This window comes from Hemitrygon akajei, chromosome 13 (assembly GCF_048418815.1).
Source record: "Hemitrygon akajei chromosome 13, sHemAka1.3, whole genome shotgun sequence".
Classification (NCBI taxonomy): Eukaryota; Metazoa; Chordata; class Chondrichthyes; order Myliobatiformes; family Dasyatidae; genus Hemitrygon; species Hemitrygon akajei.
This window is the reverse complement of record NC_133136.1, coordinates 39,746,882-39,773,978: the sequence shown is the minus strand read 5'-3', so window position 1 is coordinate 39,773,978 and position 27,097 is coordinate 39,746,882. Positions and strand designations below refer to the sequence as shown.

General features: G+C 40.2%; 1 protein-coding gene across 1 annotated transcript in view; it reads right to left on the bottom strand.

Annotated features, from left to right (window-relative positions):
- mtrex (Mtr4 exosome RNA helicase) overlaps positions 1-27,097 on the bottom strand; it is a 107,583-nt gene that overhangs the window by 14,896 nt on the left and 65,590 nt on the right. Inside the window, exons 17-24 of the mRNA XM_073064437.1 lie at positions 26,870-27,042; positions 25,465-25,533; positions 12,722-12,850; positions 7,980-8,090; positions 7,579-7,767; positions 6,967-7,130; positions 5,808-5,913; positions 1,940-1,996 (exon numbers count right to left, since the gene is read on the bottom strand). Of these exons, the coding sequence (XP_072920538.1) occupies positions 1,940-1,996; positions 5,808-5,913; positions 6,967-7,130; positions 7,579-7,767; positions 7,980-8,090; positions 12,722-12,850; positions 25,465-25,533; positions 26,870-27,042 (998 nt within the window). The remainder of the gene's footprint in view (positions 1-1,939; positions 1,997-5,807; positions 5,914-6,966; positions 7,131-7,578; positions 7,768-7,979; positions 8,091-12,721; positions 12,851-25,464; positions 25,534-26,869; positions 27,043-27,097) is intronic.

The following is a 27,097-nucleotide window of genomic DNA, read 5'->3' as shown; positions in this document are numbered from 1 at the left end:
GGCCCGTGACCTAAAATGAGTTTGACACCCCTGCTTTAGTATGTTATGTGTGAAGCCAAGCAGAGCTGCAGAATGGATGCTGCTAATACGAGAGAGATAAAGGAGAGCCATCCAAAATGCTAATGAGAGAGAGAGAGGGGAGAGAGGGGGAGAGAGGAGGGGGAGAGAGGGGGGGGGAGAGAGAGGGGGGAGAGAGAGGGGGGAGAGAGAGGGGGGAGAGAGAGGGGGAGGGAGAGGGGGAGGGAGAGGGGGAGGGAGGGGGGGAGGGAGGGGGGAGGGAGGGGGGAGGGAGGGGGGAGGGAGAGAGGGGGGAGGGGGAGGGGGAGAGAGAGAGAGACACACACACACACACACACACACACACACACACACACACAATTCAGTATTTTGGCGTCTGCACCAATACTGCCACGGACAGTTCCTTTGAACCTGAACTGTTCGTTAACACTCCAGCTAAGACAACAGGAAGTGGTGAAGTTTGATGGACAGGTGATACCCCATCGGGGGGGGGGGGGGATAAAATAGTGGGTTTGCTAAGATACAGCAGACACGCCATGAGACCCTGGAGAACCAGCAGAACCAGCTGAAACTTCAGGTAAACCTTCCATTGTCTTCTTGTCCCGTGGTCCTTGGCCCTGTTACATTTCTATCCTTGCATTTAGTGTACTGTATTACTTAATTTACTAATAAACATTATTAGTTTCTAGTAACTGCAGACTCCAACGAGTGTTCCATTTCTGCTGGTTTGACAACCCAGTTACGGGGTACGTAACAAGTACCGTAGATGTCGGATTATAAGCCGCTACTTTTTCCCCACATTTTGAACAGCTTTGAACTCTGCGGCCTTTAATACGGAGCGGCTAATGCATAGTTTTTTTCATGCCGCCAAAAACATTTTGCCTCGTAACAGTAGACCAATAAAATTGATGAGTAGTTCACAGAGGTCCAATGAAATTGTACGATAAATCAAGCGCACTTTCACAATTAAATTATTGTAAATCAGTCATTTGTACTCACCCTCATCAACATGGAAAACACTCGAAGAAAAGCATTGTGCTGCCTTTATGGCAGTTATTTAGTTTATAATATTTTCGCTTAGTAATTCATTTGTTAGTTAAAGTTAGAAGTGTTTTAACTATATTTGTTTTCTGTACTACATCGCGGGATGCTATGACGTCATACCCGGTTTCGCCGCGTCTTGTGGGAAAAATACCGGTTTGCGATAAACGGGAAGGAGGGGGGCGAGCGCATTATGCGAGTGGCATTAGATCTGAGCAAACGCTGCTTTTAAGTTAAAGGCGATCAATAACTTTTCCTGGTAGGCTGCAGTATATATATTTTTTACCAGTCGTTAGGAGATATTGGAATGTTGTTCAGTAAAAAAGTATACGCAACGTATATTTAAAAGTAGCCGCGTTACAGGCACGGTTCGAAAAAAAGCATTTGCAATATGTATTTGTTTATGTTACCATATGGATTTAATTAAAAGTTAAAAAATCCTCACGTGTAATATCTTTCTGTGTAAATATCTCATATTACAACGTGGAACACCTGCGGCCGAAAATCCGGTGCGGCCTAAAATCCGGTGCGGCTTGTACAAGTACAAAATTGATTTTCTTTCTAAAATTAGAGCCAGCGGCTTTTAATCAGGTGCGCTCTGTAGTGCGAAATCTACGGTAATAGTAATATCTGGTAGTTGTGGTCACCTAACATAGACCTGTTTTGTTTCCTCTTTTTCTCTTATCTCCACAACTTAAAATTTGTCTTTTTTACTAATTTTTCCTAATTCTGGTGAAAGATTATCTATCTAATATATTAACCCCATTCCTCAATCCAAAGATCCTGCCCTGCCTACTCAGTTTTCCAACAATCTCCATTTTTTACTTTACATTTCTAGCACCTGAACTATCCTGAGCTTAGACTAAGAAAAAGGCCTTACCTGCATCTGGCGTAAAGGACCTGCAAGTTGTTCTGTCAGTTTAGGCATTTCATTTGCCTATAAATTAGAAAACAACAATCCAAATTAATTATTCAATAATTGTTATAACTCAATGAATAATTCACAGAATTAATGACATACAGGATTAGGAATGTCACAGTTTACAGCCTTTATTGATTTATTTGCATAAAACAGAGCTTCACAGATCAGATAACATTGATATTTCTAGTTTTTTTGGACACATCTCAAGAAGAGGGTATAAAGAGATTTTGATGTTCAGATTGAGAATTATACCGCGAATGAAAGATCACACAGAACAAATGCTTTTAAAATTTTAGCCTTCTGAAAAGACAACACAGTGTGTTTAAAAAAAGAATAAATGAAAATACATAAGGATTTTCTTTCTGGCATTAAAGCCTCTAGGCCACTTTTGGTCAGGGTAAAGTTGTGAAGTGTTGAATTAAATTGTTTCAGGTAGGACTGAAAATGAAAAAGAAATTTTTAAAAATTGCTAAGTATTGCAATTCAAAAATATTTGTTTCCACTTTTCTGGAAGTTATTGGGAGTTGAATTTATAGAAATTCCTCCATACCTCGGCCTGATTTTCAAGTGTCGTGGCATGGGGAAATTAAACAAGTACCAGGTATCTGCAATTCTCTCATATGAATACAATTCTTAATCCTCTTAATCAAAATAATGATTAACAAGTGCTACCCTCTTAGCTGAGGATTCAAGTCTAGTTTTCAATACAAATTAAAGCACCATTGACAAATAATGATACACAGGAGGAAAACAAAAAATATTCCACTGAGTAAGTGTTCACTAACAGACCTTAAACACACAACTTTTATTTAAGTGATCCCTTTTGGTGGGCAGGCTGCAGGACGAGGTGCAATCTGATGTTGGGCTCCATTTCGCTAATTCAGGATCCCATTGTTCACCGATTAATGAGGTAGACTGAAGCAAGTGTGGAGGGACGAGCGCCAGCTGCCTGTCTTTTGATCAGTGAAAAGTCTGCTGCTGGGCCTGGAGAGAGTGTTCCCCAGGTTTTTCTGCGTTTTGGATTTTGACTTTGGACTTTTTTAGTCTTACAGTTTTTAAATTCTGTGCTTTTTTTGCCCAATCTGCTTGGGTTTTTTGTGCCCGATCCATTTTGTTTGTTTTTTGTGCAGGAAGAGGGATTTCGGGGTCAATGTGCCTGATCCATTTTCCTTTTCTTGTGTGGGAGGAGGAAATTTGGGGGTCGATGTGACGGATTAGTTTTGTCCAGTTTTTGTGCTGGAGGAGGGATTTGGGGGTTGATGTGCCTATCCCGTTTTTTTTGTTTGTTTCTTTTTTGTGGGGAGGGGTAGGATTTGTGGGTTGATGATTTGCTGCCCTTCTTTTCTTTCTTGGTTTCATAGCTACCCGGAGAATTGAAGTATTTCAGAGTTGTATACTTCGATAATAAATGAATCTTTGAATCCTCAAATATTTCTTTAAAAGATTGTACAGGTGTACTCCGTTTTTCAAACGTTCGCTGTGCAGTCAGGAGGTAGTAGGTAGGAAGGCACATTGGCTGGCAGAAGGTCAGTGGTTTATGTTAGGAACAAAAGAAGTTTCTGTTCAAAGCCATCCTGTTGTTTCCCCAGCAGAAGCATTGCTTTTTCACCTTTTCTTCACTATGTCATGCCATTGAGTCTGCAATAAAACCAAGGGGCACGGATGCTATAACCTGATCCTCAGACCATTTTTGAATGAAGTTTGGCTGACAAGCTAATTGATGTTACAACGCCTATGCAAGGGCAGGACAACTCTAATCTCTTTGTGTTTTTTAATTAAGTGCATTCAACTTTTCCTCATTGTCTTTCTCAAACACTTCAAGAGCCTCAGACAAGAAAGAGTGAAACTGGGCATCCCCAACTTTGACGTCATGGTCTGATAATGTGAAGAGGCTTTGGCTCGACAGGCTTTGGTGAGAAGGCACAGGTGGGTAGCAGGTAAGAACAGGTAAGGGTTTTTTAAAAATATATTAGTTTTGTATAATTAAATAAATAAACTATCTACAACAAATTAAATAGGGATGCAGGACCAGGTAATGTGTTGCAGCTGCATAATGCATTTGGTGGTTCCCATGGTGATCACACCTGCCCCAAGTGTTGGCTGCTTGAGGAAATCTGGCTCAAGGTGATGACCTTGAATCTGAACTTCAAACACTACGATGCATCAGGGAGGGGAAAAATGACCTGGACATGTGTTTCAGGAGGCCATCAGGCCCATTAGATTAACTACTTTAAATTCATTCTGTGGCCAGGGACAAGAGGGTGTAACTGTGAGTGAGGCAGGGAGGGGAAACCAAGAGGTAGTGTTGGAGGAGCCTTAGCCCTTGAGCTTGCCCGACACTTCACTGTTGCTCCCTGTGAGGTTGAGTGGCACTACAGGAAGCATGAGCAACCAAACTGTGGCACTGTGCTTCAGGGAGGTATTTAAGAGGGGTGAGAAAAGAGGAATGTAATTGTAATCGGGACAGTATAGTTAGGGGAATAGACACAATTCTCTGTTGCAAGGATCAAGAGTCCTGAAGGTTGTGCTATCTGCCTGATACTTGGGTTCAGGTCATCTCATCGGACCTACAGAGGAATTTGGAAAGGGAGCGGAAAGATCCAGTTGACGTGGTCCATGCGGGTAACAATGATGTTGGAAGGAGGAGGAAAGAGGCTCTGCTGAGGAAACATGAACAGCTAGGGACCAAATTAAAACAAAGAACCAAAAAGTTAATAATAATAAGAAGAAGATTGTTAGCTGAGCCATGTCCAAAATGGCAAATGTTTAATAAAAGAAGTAGGTTTGAATTCATGGGATATTTCCCCACTATTTGGTAAAGAGGGAGCAGCTCAGTTGGGCTGGGCTCTATGCAAACCATGCTGGGACCAGGGTCCTGGCAAATGACATAATTAGGGTTAGGAGTAGGATTTTGTAGGGGAGGGGTTGGGGAAAACAGTTCAACAACTTGGAAAAGTAAGGATAAAATAAATGGAAAGGAGAGTGAAGGAGAGATTATAGAACTCTCCAGAATAAAAACACAAGTAGTTTAGAAATGTGTTAAGAATTTTAACTACTGCTAACTTGGAGGCATTACTGAAAAGGATGATGAAGGTGCTATATTTGAATACACACAGTATACAAAATAAGATAGATGATTTTGTAGCGCAGCAAGAAATTTGCAGGTGTAACATTCTGGGCATCACTGAATCATGGTTGAAAGAAAATCACATTTGGGAGCTTAGCAGCCAATACACATCTTATCGAAAGGAAAGGCAGGTGGGCAGACGGGATAGGGTGGCTCTGTTGGTTAAAAAACTGAAAACAAATCCTTAAAAAGAAATGACATATCAGAAGATGTAGAATACATGTGGGTAGAGTTTAGAAACTGTAAACGGTAAAAAGTTCCTGATGAGAGTCTATGAACAATAGCCAGCATGTGGGGTATAAATTACAATGGGGAATTTCACTCCTCAGGTAGATTGGGAAATTCTGGTTGATGTTGGATCATCAAGAAGGAACTTGTAGAATGCCTATGAGATGGCTTTTTAGAGCAGCTTATGGTTGAGCCCACTAGGGAAAAAGCAATTTGGGATGGGATGTTGTGTAATGAACTGGATTACACCTCAGGGTTAGGGCATTAAGGGATACAGGGGGAAGGCAGGAGACTGGAATGAGAGGAAAAACAGATCAGCCATGATGAAACGGCAAAGCAGACTCGATGGGCCAAATTACCTAATTCTGCTCCTGTATTCTTATGGTCTTATACTGTACTTTTCATCCTACGCCATCAGGAAAAATCAATTTATTATGTAACTTTCTTTGAAGCAAAAAAGAGAGTACTTACCTTCTCCTGAAACACAAAACAGCTAAGTAAAGCTGTTGCCTGCTCAGCAGTCAAATCATTAAAGATGCCATTAAACATCATTTCAGTCAGAAGAAGCTCATCTGCACTAAAAAACAAAACATCAGGTTTTTGAGCAAAAGGGGATAACTACACTCATTGAAGGACTCTTATCATGTTATTCCATTCTCGTTATTTATTTATTATCTGCATTTGCACCATTTGTTTACAGTTCATGATGTTTACAGTTTACAGATCTTGTTTACAATTACTGTTATATAGATTTGCAAAGTTTGCCCACAGAAAAAGAATCTGAGGACTGCATGTGGTGACGTGCATGTCCTTTGATAATAATTTTTACTTTGAACTTTTATTTGTTTAATAGCAATAAAAACTAGCTGCATGAATTAATTTTAAATGGAGATGCACTGAAACCAAAGTTAAGACAATGGAATGGTGCAGCATTTAAAGTTTTTAGATAGAGCAGAACCAAAATTAACTGTCTAAATCAAGTTCCCTTGGGTTCTTAAAGAATTCTACAAAAGCAGAAGCTTGCAGAAAATCTCAGAGAGTTTAATGCCCTAAGATTTTTTTTGAAAATGAGTCACTAGGATGATTTGTTGATTTAAACTGATTGATACCAGGCAACATTAAGTTATGCCAAAGACACCTTCAAGGACTATAACGCCTTCAGCCTCAAATTACTTCAAAGCAATCTCTCTGGGTTCCAGTTTCAATGCTGAATGCAACAATGCATATTAAGTATCAATTCATTAATCAAACAGATTTTTCTTAAGTAGATTATCAACACATTTAGACAATGAACTTAGTTACGGTTAATGCTGTACCTATTTTGCATAATGTTAAATAATAAAACATACCAGGCTTGAAAAACAGCCTGTGAAACATAGCAAGAGCTTGATTCAGGCATCCACTGCAGTGTTGTAATAAAATCAAATTGCTGGGCACTGGTATCAAAGCTGCATTCTGAATACATCATAAGGAAATAATAAACATCCAGGTCTCTACAGAAACTTTACAATGTACATTTGCAACTGAGTTTTAAAATAAGTTTATGAATTATCAGGAAATTATTGATATTCTAACATTTTCAGAGAATATGGACAGTATTAATAGAGATTGCTAGTTTAGTGACCCTTACCTGCTTATTTCACAAGCAACTCGTCCTTTCATTTCAATGACGTCGGACGAAGTAGCAAAACCTAATCGTCTGATCACACGTTTACGGCATTTCAATTCATCCATCTGCAAAACCGTTCGAGCTTTCTTCAATTCTCGTTTTGCTGCTTTGATATCTGCTGCAATCTATACAGAGACGGGAATATTGAACTGGAGTTACAATGATAACTCTTCATCAACTTGTGGAATATTAACTTTTGCTTACCTTTCACATTTCAACATCACCAACTGGTGAATAGTGATCATTCTTTAAGCAAGCCAAACAATTTGTGTTGCCATTTCTGATTTTTGGCAACTCTTTTATCTTTTTTTTTCTGAATTTGTAAGATATGAAACAATGCCATGTTTATCAACTGACATAGTAATTACACTTACTATTAGAGAGTCTGAATAAAATCAACTTTGGAAATAACACCGTTGCTGAAGGAAACAGATAGACATAAAGGAACTTAATACATTCTTAATATACATTAAAGTGCCAACACCCCTTGGTAAAGCAGTATGTTCCACAACATTTTCATACACACATATTTTTTAAAATCTTAAAAAGGTGTAATCAAGCTGCATTCATTACCTGTGCTTTCCTTTCACAAAGTCCATAGACAGTTTCCAAATTTGAGTCATTGTGCATGGAATGTGAATACATTCTGTGTTCAAAAGCCTCAATTTTCTGGATTACTTTTTTCAGTCCCTGATCCTTGATTCCCATATCATCGACTGGATCCAATAAAGGTACACCATCAGGAAATCTCTTCTGTACTTCCTAATGTACAAAGAATAATAAAAGTACACCACATGCAAGCTGTTCTGCAGCAATTTAAAAAAGAATAAATTAAAATATGTTTCAATCAAATTATTTTCTTTCTTCCATTTTTGCCACTGCAATCATGAAATCTGAATATGACTAATACGAATGTGATATAACTGGGGCTAGGCCTAAAATTAGAATCCATACTTAGAAATAATGTAATTTACCTGTATTGATTTCAAAACACTTTGCCTGTTGTCCAGTGGCCTCAGGTCTTTTGGAATATATAGGCGTACACTACTGATTGCACTTATTAAGTGAAGCAAGATAGGAACAACCTGTTGAATAAAACAAACACATCAAGTTTAAATCTTGTTCCATCTTCCCAGAAGCTCACCGTAGATCATTGTAGCTGCATTGTGCTGAGATGCTCCAGCACTATGCCAAAGTAAGGTAAAAACAATTGCTTCATCTGTCAGTAAAAATCCAATCTAATCAGCAGTTACAAACCGTTCCTCACTGTCCATACACTGTTCTATTGATTAATTGATCTCTCTAATATTTCAAGATACATTAATAATATCAATGAAATCTAATCCAATTAAGAAATAGGTAAAACAATGTGGTCATATATTTATATGTAAAAACTGGTGACAACTGACCCAGAATTAGTGGATCAAGTCTGAGAGAATTAGTTCAAGTCTGTGAACATAGTCACAGGGACAAGACCTAATAAGGAAAGAGCAAACAATTCCATACTGATAATATAGATAAGCCCTTGATGTGACAAACAAGAAAATATTCTGCAGATGCTCAAAAACCGAGCAACATACACAAAATGCTGGAAGAACACAGTAGGCAGGCAGCATCTATGGAAAAAAGTACAGTTGACATTTCTGGTTGAATCTCTTCAGCAGGCCTGGAGAAAAAATGCCGAGGAGTAGATTTAAGAGGTGGGGGAAGGTATGAAGTAGAGACCTGGAAAGTTGATTAGTGAGATGAGGTGAAAGAGAGAGAGAGAGAGAGAGAGAGAGAGAGAGAGAAAAGGAGATGGGAAATGGAGAACAAGAGTTGGGGGGGGGGCGGGATTACTGTAAGTTTGAGAAATCGATGTTCATGCCATCAGGTTGGAGGCTACCCAAACGGAATACAAGGTATTGTTTCTCCAGCCTAAGCGTGGCCTCATTATGACAGTGGAGGAGGCCATGGATGGACATATCGGAAGGGGAATGGGAAGCGTAATTAAAATGAGTGGCCATTGGGAGATCCCACTTGTTCTGGTAGAGAGAGCATAGATGCTCGGCGAAGCAGTCTCCCAATCTACGTCAGGTCTCACCGATGTACAGTTGGCCACACCGGGAGCAACAAACACAGTAAATGAACCTGGACTCACAGGTGAAGTGTCGCCTCACTTGGAAGGACTGTTTAGGGCCTGAATGGTAATGAGGGAGGAGGTGTAGGCTCTGCTGTGGCACTTGTTCCGCTTGCAAGGGGTAAGTGCCAGGAAGGAGATCAGTAGGGAGGGATGAATGGACAAGGGAGTCATGTAGGGAGCGATCCCTGTGGAAAGCAGAAAGCAGGAGAGAAAGATGTGTTTGGTGGTGGGATCCCGTTGGAAGTGGCGGAAGTTTTGCAAAATTATGTGCTAGACGTGGAGTGGGGTGGTAGGTGAGGACAAGAGGACCCCTATCCCTGGTAGGGTGGCGGGAGGATGGGGCAAAAGGAAATGTGTGTGAAATAGAAGAGATGCGGCTGAGGGCAGCATTAATGGTGTAGGAAGGGAAGCCCCTGTTTTTGAAAAAGCAGGACATCTCTTTCGTTCTAGAATGAAAACCTTCATCCTGAAAACAGATGTGGTGGAGATGACGGGATTGAGAAAAGGGGATGGCGTTTTTACAAGTAGTAGGGTAGGACGAGGTGTAGTCTAGGTAGCTGTGACAGTCCATGGGTTTGTAACAGACATTGGTGGATAAGCTGTCTCCGGAGATAGAGCCAGTGAGATTGAGAAAGGGAAGAAATGGACCAGGTGAATTTGAGAGCAGGGTGGAAGTTGGAGGCAAAGTGGATAAAGTTGATGAGTTCAGCATGGCTGTAGGAAGCAACACCAATGCAGTCATCGATGTAGCATAGGAAAAGTGCAGGACGACCACCTGTGTAGGCTTGGAACACAGACTCTTCTACATAGCTGATAAACAGGCAGGCATAGCTGGGACCCTTGCAAGTGTCCATTTCTACACCTTTTGTTTGAAGGAAGCGGGAGGAGCCAAAGGTATGAATCTCTTGATGTGAATCAGAAACAACTTTATAACAATGCAACAAAGCACAAGAGGCAGAGAAACGTGCAGGACCAAGAAGACAGAGAAAACAAATGAACTAAACAGCAGGAAGTAAATAAACATAGATTTTACCTGGAATCTGCCAGAGAGAAAGGTCATAGCAAATCCAAATTCATTTCATTAAACAAAACATGTTAGTTATTTTTGTGTTAAAGAATCCAAAGAGGAATAGTTGAATGAAACATTAATTAAAATAAATTTTTCTCCAGGATGTTCTCACCATTCTGGATCCAAGTTTGGGAACATTCTTATGACATTAACAAAAGCTGGACTGAAACTAGAGTCCAAACTGCATATACACTCACAAATAATTATCTGTCCTGCATACTTTTACTTGCTTTTGGTCAGAAAATGGAATGCCTAACAATTATCCTCAAGTGGCAAAAGAATATAGAGCCTTAAAAGTCAGTTTAACAACACAATAGCCATTCAAAACTAAAACACTCACCAGTTGCCGTCCAAGAGATATCACCCCTTTCAAAATCTCCTCTGCTGACCACTTTACTATACAGCAGATTCCAATTAATTGGGACACATCAGTACCAGTACATTTTGGCCCAATTAAGTGGCTGCTCCAATTAGCCCAAGTTTCAAGGAAATAATTAAAAAAGTATAGAAAAGACAAACTACCACTTAACTGAGTAACAAATAATGTATTTAAATAAAACTACAGAACAAACTAGAACACTACAAATACCACTACAGTTCTATAAAACTGTTGGGTGTATATAGAGTGTCTATGGAGGGGTAGCACCTCTGGTGAAGGGGCTTGTCACGTCACTCATCTTTGGTCCCCACTGGACACCGAGCTCTCACCTGTGGCTCCAAGTAGCTGCTTGAATGTGACAGCAGCCACACCCTGGTACAGTTTTGACAGGTGAGATTAGCCTCATACCCTTGTGAGATAGGGGTCTGACTGTCCAAGCACACAAAGTCAGCTCCCGTGGACAAGGTGATGAGATCTAAAGTGAAATCCAGTGGCCAGGAAAGCTGTTGTACAACGCTCCACAGAGAGCAAAGGGTATGACAAGGCACAGAGGTCATGGTTATCCAATACAACTAAGGAATACCCCAATTGTGATGACTACTCAGACCACTGGACCCAGACTTCTGAGGTCAAGAAAGTGGAACTGTCCCAACTAATGGCTTCTCTACTTTAAAAGCTATTCCTGTCATCATTGGATATGACAGACAACCACAATCATCACTATAAAACTGTGTATTAATTCCTAATAGTTATCAACAATATGCTATGTACTAGTGAGTGACTGTAAATGAACAAAATTAGCACAGATACCTAGAGCAGATAATGGACTGCTTTTATAAAATTCTTTCGATGATTGCATGCTCCAAATTTTCATCGTAACATTCAAGATGACTGATGATACCTTCAGATCCTTCATGGTTCCTAATTTGTTGAAGTCGTGAAATTTCATTTTCACTTCCGGCTGTTTCTGGCATCTGCAGGCTTCAATGCTTGAAACCCCAGTGAGCAAAACAGTTCTGAATTGTCTTACTGCTTATTTCTCACCAACTATCCATGACAAAAATCACTGCTTTTTGAATACAAATGTACATGACTGACGCTATTTACAAACTGGTCACTCAAAGTACAGACTGTGTCTAACAGTTACTCAAGTGCACATGACTGACTTCGGCAACAGTCTCCTGTTCCAATTCAGAGGCATACTGTCATAAATAAACAAAAGGAGTCCTTGCTACTTTCTAGATTAACACTTGTTCTTTTAGGAGTTGTCTCGAATAGACAGCAGCCCGATTAACCGACGGCCCCATTAACCAGTTCAGATAGCTGTTTCTGCATAGATTCAGCAGAATGTAGGAATAATTACATTTTAAGACAGTATTAAGATTTTGTGTTCATGAATGAAACCAATTACGATGGAATCAGTGAACAATTTCACTCCCAAGCTTAAAATAGAGTGCAAGCCATCTATGCAACAATTGAAAATGGAGGATCCTTCATTGAGCAGCAATGACCTGTTCTGACTATTATAACAGTCTTTTTTGGACAACGTTAAGCTGATTAAAATCTGCCTATTAAATTAAAAACAAGTTCAGATTCAATCAATTTTCTGGAATTATACATTATTCACTGCCAAAACGATTTAATACAACATAAATTATGTCACAATAGTGTTTACTTCTGAATGAATGTGAGCATCTTATTCCACATTCACTGTCAATTTACGTCTTTGAATGAAGAATAAGACATTAAACATACTGAAAATTACACTGGAGCAGAATTAGGCTATTTGGCCCATCAAGTCTGCTCTGCTATTTGATCATAACTGATCCATTTCCTTCTTAACCCCATTCCTCTGCCTTCTCTCCACATAGCTAGTGTGTACTAAGGAAGCTTAGTATCTTCTAAACCTTTTTCTCATGGGTGTCTTTAAAAATAACTACATCATTCAGAATTGATATTTTGACCTCATCAGGAAACATTTTGGGTATTTATACATCATTATCAACTTTTTGCTGAAGAGTTGACAAAGAACTTCCAGAGGTTCAGATTTTTCTCTTAGTATTTTTTCAGTACTACTGTGTTATAGAGATGAAGTAGAAAGTAGGAACATTTTCAATAGTTTTGAAATTAACTGCAATCCACACACTTGCATCTCTCCTTTTTCTCCTGCTTTTGCTGGCTTAGCTGCTTCGGAAGCTGCGAGCTTCACGCTGTCCTTGCTGCAGTGCAGTAAAGCTTCTACCACATACAAAGGATCGAGCTCCCCAGTATTAGGCTGTGAAAATAAAGTTAAAAATACATAAATTATTATATGTTTGTATATATTTTCTATTACAGTCATCCAAAATAAATTAAACATCTGACAAGACAATCTTGTTTTTTTTAAAGAAACAAAAATTCTAGAACCAACATATTTGCTTGTGAAATTATATGACTATTATCAAGTAAATCACAAATTTTTGAAACTTAAATGAAAATAATTCAATTTGGAGAACTTCTACTGGAGACCTTAAGGAACCTGTTCTGTGCTTAACATTGTTTATACAACTAAAAATTTGAATTAAAATATGTAACTATTGCAACCCAATAAAATTCAATTTTTGCAGCTCAAGGTGAGTGGTTTGGCAAAATACAGCCTATCTTTCACTTGGAAAGATTAGAAATCTATGATGGCCTTCAATATTTTTGCCAAGTAACTTGTTGATATAGACAGATATTGCATATGAACAAACAAACTAGGGGTAGGAATTTGCCATTTCATTCCTCAATCTCACCCATGAAGACCTTTCAAGATCTTGTCTGTTTAATCAAGTTTCCCTCTACTGATTTTAGATAAGAACCATCAAAAAAATCACTCCCCACTTCCAGTTTTAGTCCAGTAAATCTTGTCTGAACTGCTTCCATGTCCATTAACATACCTCAGCCCTGCAAACATTTCCTACAGCCGTAGTCTCTTCAATGATGAAAGGGAAGACAACTACAACTATATGCAATAAGGTATGTTGCTGGGCAAAAGTGAAATTTGCTGTTACCTCATTTGTTTGTCTTTACTTTTAATTTCTTTACCTTTACATTTGTTTGCTATATCTTTCTGTATTATTTTGCTGTACAATAAAACCAGTACCAGTACATGTGCAATAAAACCAGTCACTGGGCAAAAGTGATTTTATTTTTACCTGAGTAAACGTGAAACTTACAATTTTCCTTTTTTGGCCTTAACATTTTCACGTCTATGCCAAACATATGCTACTACTTAAAAATTACATTTTGGAAGTAGTGACAATTGCATCTATTGAATGTTTGCACAAGCAATACATTAATAATGCACCTTGTTAATTGTATAAAACATGTCTGCATCAGTGTTACCTGGTCTTACTTGGTATTTACACACAATGGTACATTAGACTATTACGTATCTATTGTCAGAGAAGTACTTGCATAAATAGGTAAACCACCCTCATACAAGCAAGGACAGAAAACAGGGCAAAGTGAGTATACTTATTTATTCAGTAAGTTATGGGTAAAAGTATTTGATGAGTACATTTCTAACTCTTCTGGCTTCAGTTTTGTTGCCATCTGTTCTGAAATTGCTAGGTTGTGTGTGGGGGGGTTGAGATTCTCTGTCATACTGCAAAGTTGCAGTAACATTCTGCTCAGGGACAGTCTCCTGAAGCCGTCCGCCATTGTTGTTGTATTGTTGGAGGTTGCATTCAAGAAAACTATGCAATGCCGCGCTGCTGCTACCATGTTACGGCACAACATGACAGCGTTTTTAAAAAGCTCCGGTTACCCCATACACATTACACTGCTCAATTGGTGTTTTCAGATTTACACACTCTGGACAGCGTTTTAGAAAAGCTCCATTTTCAGGGGAGGAAAACACCGTTTCAGTGTGGACAGAGGGTCAAAATGAAGAGAAAAAGCTTTGGTTACAGATTTATCTGGTCTAATGTGGATGTAGCCTTACAGCGAAAGAGTGGAGTTATACTGTGATGCTAACAGTGTTAATGATGAAAAGAAAGCCAGCGTCTTACTCAGTGTTATTGGAGCAAAAACATACCGGCTGCTACAGATCTTGTTAACCCCTGAAAAGCCAGCTGACAAAACATTCAAGCAAATAGCAGACACTCTCCAACAGCATTTAAACCCCAAACCACTGGTCATTGCTGAAAGGTTTAAATTTCACAAACAGAATCAGAGCAAAAATGAAAGCATTTCTGAATATTGTGCTGAATTGCGTAAATTATCAGAACATTGTCAATGTGGAGCTGGTCTATCGGACGCATTGAGGGACATGTTAGTGTGCGGAATGCACTGTGAAACCACACAGAAGAAGCTTCAGTGTGAAAAACTTACATTAGAGAAGGCACTGAACATTGAAATATCACTGGAAACAGCAGCACGAGGTGCTTCAGAGATTCCACAAAAATCTCTGGAATATGCTACAAATAAAATGTCACTGAACAGAAATGAAGAAATGTGCGGTCGATGCACATTCCAAATGGCCAGAGGTCATCAAAATGAAGACAACCACATCGGAAAAGACCATTACAGTTCTGAGGGCCATGTTCGCCAGGAATGGCATACCAGAACAAATCTGCACAGACAATGGACAACACTTTGTCTCTGAAGAATTCCAAAGTTTTGTGAAGAACAATGGAATCAAGCACTTTACATCTGCCCCTTATCATCCATCCACAAATGGCTTGGCAGAAAGATTTGTGCAGACATTCAAGAAAGCCATCAAGGCAATGGACAGCAAAAATCGACCATGAAACACAAGATAGACAACTTCCTCCTTGCCTATCGTAATGCAATACATGCAACCACTAACCAGACTCCAGCGATGATGTTTCTGAACAGGAACCTGAGGTCCCGTATGGATCTTCTCAAACCAGATGTATGGCGTGATGTGGAGAACAGACAGTTCAAGCACTTGAATGCTAAGTCAACACGGAGCTTCAGTGTAGGACAGTCAGCTCTTGCACATGATTACCGGACTGAAAAGTGGCAGCCGGGTACAATTTCCCCCATAGAAGGGCCACTGATGTATACAGTGGAGATGGGAGAGAACATTTGGAGACATCATGTGGACCAAATCCTGGATGCTCAGGTGAAAAACACAACAACACCTTGCCCGGACTCCCCTGACATAGAAGCAAACATTCCTGATGTGACCACATCAGCCTCATCTACAGATAAGCCAGTCATCAGTGCTGAGGACCCACCTGATGTACCTGTGGAGACTCATTCCCTAAAGCAAACGTTTCAAGACAGACACCAGGAAATCTGCAGATGCTGGAAATTCAAACAACACACACAAAATGCTGGTGGAACACAGCAGGCCAGGTAGCATCTATAAGGAGAAGCACTGTCAACGTTTTGGGCCGAGACCCTTCGTCAGGACTAACTGAAGAGAAAGATACTAAGAGATTTGAAAGTAGTGGGGGGAGTGGGAAATGCAAAATGATAGGAGAAGACTGGAGGGGGTGAGATGAAGTTAAGAGCTGGAAAGGTGATTGGCACATGAGGAAATCTGCAGATGCTGGAAGACAGACGTCACCCAGAGAGGCAGAGAATACCTCCCCAGAGATTTGAGTTCTAAATGGGTCTCAGGCCAAAAGAAAAAAAAAGCTTGTTATAATTTGTAAACAAATGGTAGGCGTTTGTATGTTAAGGGCAAACATATTTGTTTAGCATAGTGCCCCAGCAAAAAAAAAGTTGATACACTATTAAAGTAAAAGGGTTGGAGTGTACCGTATAGCCTACATTATAATAAGGGACTACTTTATGTTTTAGTAACACGTGACTGCATGCGCTATTAGGCATGTATTGATCTGTATGTGTGTGTCAAGTTTGGACTCTACCAGTAAAGAACCATGAAACTTAGTTCCCACCTCCAGCATTTTTATTAATAACTTGGTTGTGTAAACAGGCCACATACACATCAGTTGGGAGAAGGGGAAGAGAGAAGGAAGGGAGCGGAAAGCACTACAGACATTTTATAGTGATCAATAAACCAATTCTTTGGAATCAAATCACATTGCCTGCTGTTGCAGGGATGGGTGAATCTTCACTCATGCCACACCCATCCCTAGCACTCTTCGTCTGCCACCTCTCCCACACCCCTCCCGCAGTACTCCACCCTCAACATCCTTTGCTCCTGCCAGATTTACAAACTCGTTCTCCACTCCATGTTAACAAATACAGTAAGTGTACTGTGCAAAAGTCTTAGGCAACCTAACTATATACATGTGCCTAATATTTTTGAACAGTACTGTAAGTATAAGCTTGATCTTTTGTACTCAATTCCCCCTACAAATAAATTTATGACATTTGGCCAGCTCTCCTCCTTACTCAAATCTGCATGTAATCCATTGTCAAACCACGTACCAGACACAGTCAATTGGTGGCTCAGTTTTCCTGAATCATGAGGTCTTACCTCAGTTCACAATAACATATTTTGTATAATTAATGAAAGGTATTTAAAGATTACCAATATCCTTTAATAAATTTAGGCACTGATTCTGCCCATGTCTCGGATTAAGTCTCTCTTCATGATTCACAAACAAGTTGTGAAATATTGTGGGTATATTTGGAGTGAACAGCAAGTCAGAAGAGCTGAAAGCTGCCTTGATTTTAACAAAACCCTTCTTTTACAGTGAAACCAAGTGGAGAAAGAGAACTGCCTGCAGCCAAACCATCATAATGTAAGAACTAGATGGTGATTTTTAAAAAAGCACTAAATGGAGTGACCAACTAACCTTGTCACAGAATTAGGAAGTAAATGACATTTAGATTAGTTATATCCTAAGATTTGAGGACCGGTTCACTGAACCGGTAAGAGTTCAGTGTTTTCAAAGTTCAAAATCTTTCACAAAGACATTTGACTTCATACTCATGGACTTAAAAATATATAAATCATACTTTTTCTGAAATTCTTAGAAAGATTTATGAATATTTCAAAATAAATAGGCTACTTTAAAATCCTACATTATCACTCGAAGAGTGACAGCAGACTACTCGAGCCTCCCATGCTCCAAGGCAAAATGTGCTGAAGTTATGATATTTTAAGAGTTCAACAATTAGCCCAAGCCTCTGCTCCCTTACTGAATTCTATAATAAGTTCAGCATTGGAGCTGAGTCTGCTAAAATTTAACTCTCTCAATGGATGCTTATGGTAAAAAAAAGAAATAAAAGATGGTTATTAAGAGGGAAGCAAAAAAGCTTGGTAAAATATATGGATTTTCAGAAGTCCTTAAAAGGAAAGAGAATCAAATTCAGGTTTTAATATCACCGGTGCATGTTGTGAAATTTGTTCTTTTGTAGCAACAGTACATTGCAATACAAAGTAATAAAATCTATAAATGGCAATAAATCAAAGATGGTGGCGCGACGCAGCAGTGCGCAGCGGCCACTTCGGAATGACTATCTGTATTCTGTCAAGTAGGATGCCGTGTACAATCCTGATTTGATGGAGACGGACGGGTGAAGCACGGAGGAACATCTGGTGAAACTTTTGAAATGCCTGTTTCGCTGCCGCTGCTACAGTGCGATCGGAAAATCTCTGGAAGGAAGGCCCCAAATCCTCGGCTTTGCCTGTGCTTGGCGGCCGGTGCCGGGGTTGAAGCGCTCGGCAGAGATGGTGCTCAGTGCTCGCTGTCGGAGGCTCGAAGTTTTCGGACGGACTCAGTTGGCTGTGGTCGGGTGCTTCCAGAGGCCTGTATTGGCAAGATTGCGGCGCTGGAGGTTGATGGCAGGAGTTTTTCTCCCTTCTACCGTCTGCGTGAAATGATGGGCTGTTGGGACTTTGAGACTTTTTTTTTACTGTGCCATGGTCTGCTCTTTATCAGATTACGGTATTGCTTTGCACTATTGGAACTATATGTTAAATTATGTGGTTTTTGTCAGTTAGTCTTTTTATCAATTACGGTATTGTCTGCACTGTTGCAACTAAATGTTATAATTATGTGATTTTTGTCAGTCTTTTATCAATTATGGTATTGTCTGCACTGTTGCAACTAAACATTAACTATAACTATGTGGTTTTTTGGTTTGTTGGGTGGTAGTGCTGGTCTCTTGATTTGGTGTGTCTGGGTAGTCTTGTTTTGTCTGATGGGTTTGGAGTTCCTTTCTGGGGAACGTGCTAAGATGGTAGCGCGATATTGATACGCAGCAGCCTCTCCGGACTCTGGAATGGGGATTACCAAACGTTATCTGGTTTTTCTTGTGTGGTCTGTTTTGTCGTGTGCTTTTTTGTGATATCATTCCAGAGAACGTTGTCTCATTTTTTAACTACATTGCATTTGTGGTTTCTAAATGACAATAAACTGAATCTGAAATTATATATATACACACACACACACATATATATACAAATTAATTAAATAGTGCAAAAAGAAAGAGAAAAATGCTGAAGTGCTCATGGATTCATTGTCCATTCCGAAATCTGATGGTGGAGGGAAAGAAGCTGTTCCTGAACCATTGAGCGTGTCTCTTCAGGGTCCTTTAGCTCCTTCCTGGCTGGTAGCAATGATGGTCCTGAATGATGGATGCCACCATTTTGAGGCATTGCCTTTTGAATGGGTCCTGGATGCAGGGGAGGCCGTGACGGAGCTCACCCTTTCCAATTCTGATCTCTCGATGAGGACTGGTGAGTGTTCCCTCAACTTACCTTTCTTGAAGTCCACAATCAATTTCTTGGTCTTACTGATGTTGAGTGCAAGGCTGTTGCTGCAACATCACTCAACCAGCTGATCTATCTCGCTCCTGTATGTCTCCTTGTCGCCATCTGAAATACCGTCAACAATAGCTCTGTCATCATCAAATTTACATATGGTGTTTGAGCCGTGCCTAGCCACACAGTCACGGGCGTTGAGAGAGTAGAGCAGTGAGCTAAGCACACATCCCGGAGGTGGCCCAATGTTGACTATCGACAAAGAGATGTTATTTCCAACCCACACAGATTGTGGCCTCCTGGTGAGGAAGTCAAGGATCCAGTTGCAGAGGGAGTTACAGAGAGTTCCAAGTCTTGGAACTGAGTGCAGGATTGTGTTGAATGCTCAACTTTAGTCAATAAACACTAGCGACGTAGGTATTTCTATTGTTCAGGTGGTCTAAGGCCAAGTGGAGAGCCAGTGAGATTGCATCCACTGTAGACTTTTTGTGGCATTAGGCAAATTGCAAATGGTCCAGGTCCTTGCTTAAGCAGGAGTTGATTCTAGCCATGACCAACCTCTCAAATCATTTTATCACAGTAGATGTGAGTGCAACTGGGTGATAGTCATTGTGGTAGCTTACCCTGCTCTTCTTGGGCATTGGCACAATTGTCGTCCTTTTGAAGCAGGTTAGAATCTCCGACTGCAGCAGTGAGAGGCTGAAGATATCTTTGAATATCTTTGTGCCAGTTAGTAGGCACAGGTTTTCAAAGCCCCACCAGGTAAACCATCAGGGCCTAACACTGCGAGAGTTCATCCTCTTGGAGGACACTCTGACATCGACCACTAAGAGATCACAGAGACACCGGAAGCTGCAGTGATTCACATAGCTGTGGTTTTATTCTCCCTTTCAAAGTTTGCATTAAAAAATGTTCAGCTCATCTGGGAGTGAGGCATCGCAGCCATTCATGATGTACGTGGCCTGCAAACCCCGCCAGAGTTTTTGTGCATCCGATTCTGCTCTTAACTCAATTGGAATTATTTTACCGCACTTAAGATAGCCTTCTGTAGGTCATATCTGGACTTCTTGTATATTGCTGGATTACTGGCATTGAATGCAGTCCTCAGCAAACTGCAAATCTCCTGGTTTATCCATGACTTTTGATTTGGGTATGTTGAAGGCACACACTCATAGACACATACAGGTTTTGATGAAGTCTGTGACAACTGTGGCATTTTCATTCAGACTTGACGATGAGTCACTAAATATTGTACAGATCGGCAACTCAAAGCAGCCCTGTACATGCTTCTTTGCCTCCCATAACCATATTTTCATGGTCCTCATCAGTGGTGCTACCTCAATGCTGGAAGCAGAACAGCCAGGTGATCGGACTTTCCACAGTGTGGGAGTGGGATGGCAAGGTAAGCAATCTTGATGGTGAATGGTGTTGGCTCCTCTGGTTCCACAGGAGATATGTTGGTGGTATTTGTTCAGAGACTTCTGGTTGAAGTCTCCCGTACTGATAGGGAAGGTATCAGGGTGCACAGTTTCATGCCTGCTGATACATACCTCAGCTCCTCCAGAGCCTGCTTGACGTTACCCTGAGTGGAATGTATACCGCAATCAGAAATACTCCCTCAGTAGATGAAATGAACAACTTTTGACCACTAGATGTCCCAGCTCAAATGAGCAGGACTGAGAGAACTGTTACATTTGTGAACCATGATGAATCAATCATAAAGCATACTCCACCTCCTCTGCCTTTAGGAGACTGAGCTGTCCTATCGTTGCGGGAAATGAAGAAGCCAACAGCACTGCGTCAGGAATGGCAGCTGTGAGCAATGTTTCTATGAAGCAAAATACACAGCATTCCCTGCTGTCTCTCTGGTACAGTAATCTTAAAGTCATAGAATAGTACAGCACAGAAACAGGCCCTTCGGCCCATTGAGTCTGTAATGATACATATAAACTGCCTACTCCCATTGACCTTGCACTGGGACCATAGCCCTCCATACACCTACCATCCACGTACCTATACAAACTTCTTTTAAACATTGAAATTCGGCCTTACATGCACCAGTTGTGCTGGCAGCTTGTTCCACACTCTCAAGACCCTTTGAGTGAAGAAGTTTTCCCTCATGTTCCCCTTAAACATTTTACCTTTCACCCTTAACTCATGACCTCTAGTCGTAGTTCAACCCAACCACAGTGGAAACAACCTGCTCGCATTTACCCTATTTATACCACTCATAATTTTGTTTACCTCTATCAAATCTCCCCTCAATCTTCTATGTTCCAAGGAATAAGGTCCTTACCTATTCAATTTTTCCTCATAACTCAGGTCTTCTAGTCCCAGCAACATTCTTGTAAATTTTCTCTGTACTCTTTCAACCTTACTTACATCTTTCCCATAGGTAGGTGACCAAAACTGCACACACTACTCCAAATTAGGCTTCACCAATGTTATATACAACTTCAACATAATATCCCATCTCCTGTACTCAATACTTTGATTTACAAAGGCCAATGAGTCAAAAGCTTTCTATACAATCTTATCTACTGTGATGGCACTTCCAATGAATTATAGACGTGTATTTCCCGATCCCTTTGTTCAACCGTACTCCTCAGTGCCCTACCATTCACTGTACAAGACCTGGTTGGCCCTACCGAACTGCAACACCCCACACTTCTGCATTAAATTCCATCTAATTTTTTAGCCCATTTTTCCAGCTGATCCAAATCCTGCTTCAAGCTCTGATAGTTTTCCTCTCTGTCCACTACACCCTGAATCTTGGTGTCATCCGCAAATTTGCTGATCCAATTAACACATTATCATCCAGATCATTGATACACATGACAAACAACAATGGACCCAGCACCGGTCCCTGTGACACCCCACTAGCCACAGGCCTCCAGACAGACAGACAGCCATCTACTACCATTCTCTGGCTTCTCCCACAAAGCCAATTTCTAAACCAATTTACTACCTCAACTTGAATGACAGACGATGCAATAACCACCGCTCTACATACCGTGCTTACACATCTGGAGAAGAAAGATGCTTATGTGAGAATGCTGTTCTTGAACTGCAGTTCAGCATTCAACACCATTAATTCCATCCAGACTCGATGAGAAGCTCAGAGACCTCGGCCTTCACCCTGCCTTATGCAGCTGGATCCTGGACTTCCTGTCAGATCGCTGGCAGATGGTAAGAGTCGGCTCCCTCACCTCCACCCCTCTGACTATCAACACAGGAACCCCTCAGGGCTATGTACTGAGTCCTCTCCTTTACTCTCTGTATACCCAGGACTGTGTCACCACCCACGGCTTCAATCTGCTAATTAAATTTGCCGATGACACTACATTGATTGGCCTTATCTCAAACAACAGTGAGGTGGCCTACAGGGAAGAAGCCATCTCTCTGACACAGTGATGTCAAGAAAACAACCTCTCCCTCAACATCGCAAAACCAAAGGAACTGGTTGTGGATTACAGGAGGAATGGAGATGGGTTAACCCCTATTGACATCAATGGATCTGGAGTTGAGAGAGTAAACAGCTTTAAGTTCCTCGGCATCCACATCACCGAGAACCTCATGTGGTCTGTACATACCAGCTGTGTGGCGATAAAGGCACAACAGCGCCTCTTTCACCTCAGACGGTTGAGGAAATTTGGTATGGGCCCCCAAATCCCAAGAACTTTCTACAGAGGTACAACTATGAGAGCATCCTGACTGGCTGCATCACTGCCTAGTATGGGAACTGTACTTCCCTCAATCGCAGTATTCTGCAGAGAGTGGTGTGGACAGCCCAGCGCATCTGCAGTTGTGAACTTCCCATGATTCAGACATTTACAAGGACAGGTGTGTAAAAAGGGCCTGTAGGATCATTGGGGACCCAAGTCACCCCAACCACAATCTATTCCAGGAAACCGTACCACAGCATAAAAGCCAGAACCAACAGGCTCCGGGACAGCTTCCTTCACCAGGTCATCAGACTGATTAATTCATGCTGATTTGAGTGTACTCTATGTTACATTGACTATTCTATTTATTGCACATTGAGACGGAGATTTAACATAAAGATTTTTACTCCTCATATATGTGACGGATGTAAGAAATAAAGTCCATAAAGTCAATTAATTCATTCAAGTGGCTGAAGCTTCTTGACCAACTTCCCATGCAGGACATTGTCAAATGCCTTGCCGAAGTCCATGTAGACAACATTCACTGCCTTGCCTTCAATCTTGTTGAGAGCTTCAATTTTATTTTCCAGAGACTGTACATTTGCCAGGGGGATAGTCAGGAGTAGAAATCTGAAATTTCTGGGGGGTTTTTTGAACTTGTAAACCATTGCGGCATCCCCTCTTCCATTTTTTTTTATAAAAGGTAGAGATGATGTGGTGGACACAATTCCAAAGCAGGGACTCAGGTAGTTATAGTTACTGCCACTAAAACAGTGAAAGGTAAAATGCACAAGGAAACACATTCAGAAGAATGGAGATACTGAAACGAAACTGGAAGCGAGTGAAGCCTGTGTGCAGGACGAAGCAGATGACGAAGACTAGGAGCAGTGAGAACATGATCGGGTACGTTTAAGAGAGGTTGATAAGATTCTTGATTAGTCAGGATATGAAGGGTTACAAGGCAAAAGGCAAGAGAGGAAAATTAATCAGCCATGATGAAATGGTGAAGCAGTGTCGATGGGCCAAAGTCTGCTCCTATATCTTATGATCTCATGACTGGATTCAATCACAAGATCATAAATTTGGTGCAGGAAGGAAACAAAAGACCATTAAGGACAGAAGTGATTTGTATGCAGAATACTAAATGAGTTGGCATATCTGGATGGACAGCCTGCCAGGAAATCACTGAATAAGTATGGGCCTCACTGTTAGTCATAAAGTCACAGAATAATACTGCACAGAAACAGGCCTTTCAGCCCAAATGGTCCATTCCAACACAGCATCCTCCTGCTAGTTCCAGTTGCTTGACTTCAGTCCATTAGCCTCAAAGTTCCTCCTCTCTATGTGCCTATCCAAATGCTTCTTAGAAATTGCTATTGTATCTGCCTCGACCACTGCCTCTGGCAACTCATGTCAGGTACTCAGTAACTGTGCAAAGAGGTTACCTCTCATGTCTCTTTTAAATCTCTACTTTCTTATCTCCTACCTGTTCACTCTAGTTTAAGACTCCCCGGCCTCAGGGAAAAGACTACGACAACCCTCCTCATACATACACCTCAGGATTTATAATAAACTTCTGTGACGTCACCCCTCATTCTCCCACACTCTAAGGAATAAAGATCCAACATGCCCAATCCCTCCCTATAGCTCAGGATCTTTAGTCCAGGCAGCGTTATTGTAAATCTCTTCTGAACCCTCTCTAGCTTGACAATGTCTTTCCTACAACAGGGTGACCAAAACTGTACACTTACTGAGGCCTCACCAATGACATAACTGCAACATAAAGCACTCCTAAATTCGATGCCATGTCTGATGAAGGCCAGCACGCTAAATACTTCCTTCATCATTGTTAGAAAATGCTGAATTAAACAATAAAGTACAATTTTCACAGAGTATGTCCATTGTACTAGTTGTGCTGACATGCAACATCCAAGTACAAAGAAGGTTTGTTTTTTTCCCCTCATTTCATGCACAATAGCAGACAATCAATCAATGTAGAAGAAAGAAAGCCCACACCAAAAGATGTAAAAACTGATCTGGCAAAATCTTTCAGCTGGATGTGGCCAAATTTAAATAAACATGAGGGATCCCTTCTGGGTGGCTTTACATGTATTAAATTGAACCCAATTAAAAAGCAACTATTGAACAGATGCTCACAAATCAAAGTACATATACCATAAAAGTTTGATAAGTTCAGTACATGCCAGACTTCAGTGACACCGGATAGGCAGCTTTCCAGACCCTAAACTCATTTAAAAAAAAAAAGTTATTACATAGTATTATAATAACTTTTCCTGTGAACCCAGGAAACAGGGCCCCAGTGAGTGAAAAGCTGATAATCACCAAACATATGATCTCAACTCTGTGGTACTTGGCTTTAAGTGCCAAAAAAATAATCACTGATAATCACATACATTTGTCTATAATGAATTAACACGTTTTTCAGATTTGTATCTACACGAACTCAGATAATCAGGGTTTTTAATGACCACACATCTGTTTCATAAAATATGATCTTATACACTAACACCAATGCAAATTATTTACCTTAACGTTAGACTTTTTATTGAAATTTATGACAACTCCCCAACCAAAGTCATCATCTTCATTTTTCACCTGGAAGACAAAAAGTACATTCATTTACTCAAAACCATGATTCCAAATATCTTAAGATACTTATAAAATCAAAAGCAAAGGAATTTACAAACCAAACTGAAAAACACATAATTACTACTAATTCCTCATCTGTAGAAATATTTTTATTTGAGAAATATCATGAGCAAATGCACTGTTACAAAGTTCTTATTTTAAAAAAGCTACTCTTTTACATTAAACATCATGGAATAGCTTTCTTTCTGCATGATATTTTCTAATTTTTGTATTTCAGTTCAATTTAATTAAGTATGGATTGCAAAAGAGAAAAACATTGTAGCAATATTTAAACCTAGATGAGTTTAACACTGTAAACATTTATGATGATCAGGTCAAGCCGTCCAATTATATCCTGTACACAATATTAATAGTTTAATGACTCCATACTGACACAAAATTACTGTAAAGCGAGAACCACATCACCAGAAGGACAATGAGTGATAAGAAGCTCTTGCACCTCCATGATCCTTCAAGATATACAAAAACCTGACATAGAAAAATTGTTGTGCCTTCTTTTAACAAACTGAACCCTGGATCAAGCTACCTAGCACCTACTTAATGGGAGTAATTTAATCAGAAACTGCTAGTTCAGGAGTTACCGAATCAGTGAACGGTTAGAGCATGAAGTATTATTCAGCTTTATCATTCAGTATTAAGAGCAATCTGCTAAGTCTCACTCCCCTACTGTCTTCCTAATAGCTCTATAAATTCTTTCTTTTAAGATACTGGTTCAGTTCACTTCTGAATGCTTCAGTTGAATCTGCCTTGACTCCTATCCCTGGCAACGCATTCCAGACCTCAACCTCTTCCTGTATAATGATTTTCCTCATGTCACTTGTGGTTCTTTTGCCAATTGCCTTCATTTTATGTTTCTTTAATCATGATCCTTCTGCCTATGTAAACAGTTTCTTCTTTCTCTTCTACTCATCTTTCACCTTGATGATTTTAAATAAAAATTTTGGATCCCATATCAACTATTACTCGTCAATTTCTTCAATGTTTTTACACAGCTTAAGTCCATTAGTAAATCTCAAACACAATGTTTTTTTGAAACATTTGTACCTTTTCTGAAGTATAGGAAACTCAACACAATACTCAAGTTATTGCTAAACCAATATTTTATAAGAGTGCACCACATCAGTCACCTTCTGCTTGTACATGGAACCTCTATTTAAAAAGCCCAGGATCCCACAAGCTGTTTTTGGATTCCATGTCTTACTCAAATCTGGCTCTTGGTTCAATGATGTAGATTGTATAAGTGCAATGAAATTACATGAAATTAGTAATGAGGTCTTAATACCTTAACAAGCCTGCCTGGCTGGAGGAAAGGTAAGCAGTACTTTGGTTTGTGTAAATACTCTTCAATTTCTTTACCCAGTTTAGCCAGCTGCTGTCGTATTTTGTAGTAAGCGACAACATTTTCTTCGTTGGGAATTTCAATTTCATTATACTGCCCTTCCAGTACCTTGACCTCTGTAAAAGTATATCATATACAAATACATTGATACATTAAGCATTAATCATGAAA